The 2,614-nt window shown below is 40.7% G+C and overlaps 2 protein-coding genes across 2 annotated transcripts in view; one reads left to right on the top strand and one right to left on the bottom strand.

The window, feature by feature from the left end:
* LOC116687112 (C5a anaphylatoxin chemotactic receptor 1-like) overlaps positions 1–1,326 on the top strand; it is a 2,758-nt gene extending 1,432 nt beyond the window's left edge. The window contains 1 exon segment of the mRNA XM_032512245.1: positions 1–1,326. This exon segment is cut by the window's left edge and continues 63 nt beyond it. Within this exon segment, the coding sequence (XP_032368136.1) occupies positions 1–171 (171 nt within the window). The 3' untranslated portion in view covers positions 172–1,326.
* The window catches only part of LOC116687111 (dapper homolog 3), a 9,858-nt gene continuing 8,363 nt past the window's right edge, over positions 1,120–2,614 (bottom strand). Inside the window, exon 4 of the mRNA XM_032512244.1 lies at positions 1,120–2,614. This exon is cut by the window's right edge and continues 1,053 nt beyond it. Coding sequence (XP_032368135.1) covers positions 2,148–2,614 — 467 coding nt within the window. The 3' untranslated portion in view covers positions 1,120–2,147.

Here is a 2,614-nt window from a genome sequence, read left to right as displayed (position 1 = left end):
TGCCTGAACCCGCTGCTCTATGTGTGTCTGGGCCGGGGCTTCAAAGACAGCATGAACCGCTCACTGCGCAACATGCTCCAGTTCATCAGCGAGGACCCTACGGTCAAGATGAGCATCACTAACAACGACACCAAGAGCTCGAGCACCGGGAAGGAGACAACCAAAATCTGATGTTGTATTGAGTTTGAAATAAAGTGTGTAGTTTGGTGTCTTCTGTGTATGCTGTTCTTCTAAAAGTGTTGCATCTCGTAGGATATCATTTAACAAGTGGACCCCTTCTCTAGGCTTCTCACTGCACTGAACTTGGGAATCCTAACCATAAACTATCTGTGTTAAGAATTTTCTTTTTTTGACACAAACTCAAATAAATAGAAGAACAAACTTCAACATTCGAAAGTGTACACAGCAACCTCTGCTGTTTTTAATATAATTTTATATTATATTTCAAGAAGTATTTTTGCTGATGCCGCTGAACAACAAATGCAAAGATGTTACCCTGAAAGCCTCAAGAACTGTTTTTTTTTTTAAAGTATTTGCCAATCTGCAATATTTCCTGTGAACATTTGTGTCTAATGCTTTTGCAACTGCTCCCACTTCTGTTTTCTTTCTCCTACAGAAGGATGATCTTAGACTGTTTGTAGGAATATTGCCATTAATATGAGTGTAGACATGGTCTGAGTCTGTATAACTCATAGTTGTAATTTAAGTTTGTTGTCAGAAATAAAATTTGATATTATAAATAAAAATGTGTTCTTGTTAAACTTGTAAAACACAGCCACATCCTCTTGTGTGACAGTACTATGCATAGACCACAGGAGGGAGCTCCACTCTAAATTGCTGATGTTCAGGGGCCAAGGTGCAGCTGCATGTAGCTTCTGGGCTGAGACCCATTGTTTTAGTGTGTCAGACCCTAAAGACAGAAGAGACAATTTAGGGATGTTTGTAAGTTGGTCAAATACATTCAGTTCAAACAAATGCCCCTCGTCACATGTCTACAGAAGTCTATGAAATATAAATTCATTAGCATTTTTTACAACTTGCCTAATGCATATTTATGATGTTTTAGATGGATCTTTTTATACCAGGGCAATTTAAGAGTAACATAACAATGTACCAATATTAGGAGCAAAATTGCTTTTATTTACAAACTACATTCATTCCCAACAAGGCCACATTATGGTATATACAAAAGCATACGTATTTACAAGAGTGTGAGTCCCTATGTTTTAATAAATCTGTGCACTTATACACACTGTATGTGCATGCATGTATGTATGTCCACTGGTACCTCACTTTGGCCTCTACTAAACCCATTCCTGACTCACAGACCTGCTGATGCTCACTGGTCCCTACAGTTTACAAAGAGGCAGCGCTGAGTTTAATAACTGATATAGGTAAAGAGATATTTCCTGCTCAGAGATTTACAATCAGCTCATAAACCTTTAGACTGTAAGAAAACCAAATGTATACATAGGTCTGTCAAGTTTTACCACACACTAAAGTAATGCTTCAGTAATGCTTTATTTCATTGGTCTGTAAATTTAAAAATAATGTACCAATAATTTCCAAAATAATCTCCAAGAAGTTTTGTGGAAAGAACTGTGTAATTTGGTACTGATTGGTGGGACAATAGAGACAATGTTCAAATGGTACACTCCAGTTAATTCCAATTAACTGGTAACGTAACCAAGGAAGGCCTATATTAAGTGCAGAGCAGGTCAGCTAACCACGCAAAATGTAAAATGAGCATACCATTTCTAATAATAAATACAATTTCTAGGAATATGGACTTGGTTTTAAATTTAGCTGTTCTCTCTGATTAGTAGCAAATTATACAGTTCTTTCCAGGACACTTTATGGGAAGTTAGTGGAAAAGTTTGGACCCGTCAAATTTCTTAGAAAAGTCTGTGCCACAAAACACTTGCTAGAAATGGAGTAATGGGCATTATCCTGCTCTAATTGATTATAGTTGGTGTGATGCAAAAGGTCTCTTACTAAGAACATACTGTACTGTAATTAGAGGTATAATGTGAATACTGGATTGGTTAGTTATAGGTGACCAAAAGTAGCAGCCACAGTGTTCCTCTGACAACGTTTGTGCAACACATTATTAGGTTACGGGGTTAAAACAGGTTTGAGGTTTTTCCTCAAACAGTAGTCATGACTTTAAGGGACCCTGAGCGGAATCTGAGAATCTTCTTTTTGAGAGCATGGGAGGCTTTGATCTTGACAACGGCTTTTGATTGGGAGGGGGCATTGGCAGTGGCCTGTGGTGAAGGTGAGGATGAGGAGGAGGTAGAAGCAAGACGTGGCGGCAGCTGCTGGGGCCAAACAAGTCCGCCGCTCTCATCTGAGTCACTGGACAGTGAGCTGGAGGCCGGGGAATACACCTCGCTCATGCTGGACTCGGACTCTGCGGGGGCGGCGCCAGTATAGCCCTCCTCTCCCTGACAGAGAGGTGCTCGCTCCTGAAAGTCTGGGTGCCAACATAGCGGGTGCTGTTGCTGCTGCTGGTAGTTCTGGGGTTGGGAATGAGGACAAAAATGACCATGGCGAGCTTTTCGAGGGCGTCTATGTGACTGCCCTGCTATGGTCTCCCCTTCGTCCTGGCTGA

Source organism: Etheostoma spectabile, chromosome 3 (genome assembly GCF_008692095.1).
Source record: "Etheostoma spectabile isolate EspeVRDwgs_2016 chromosome 3, UIUC_Espe_1.0, whole genome shotgun sequence".
NCBI lineage: Eukaryota > Metazoa > Chordata > Actinopteri > Perciformes > Percidae > Etheostoma > Etheostoma spectabile.
The sequence above is the reverse complement of the archived record's forward strand: the minus strand, read 5'-3'. Positions and strand labels throughout refer to the sequence as shown.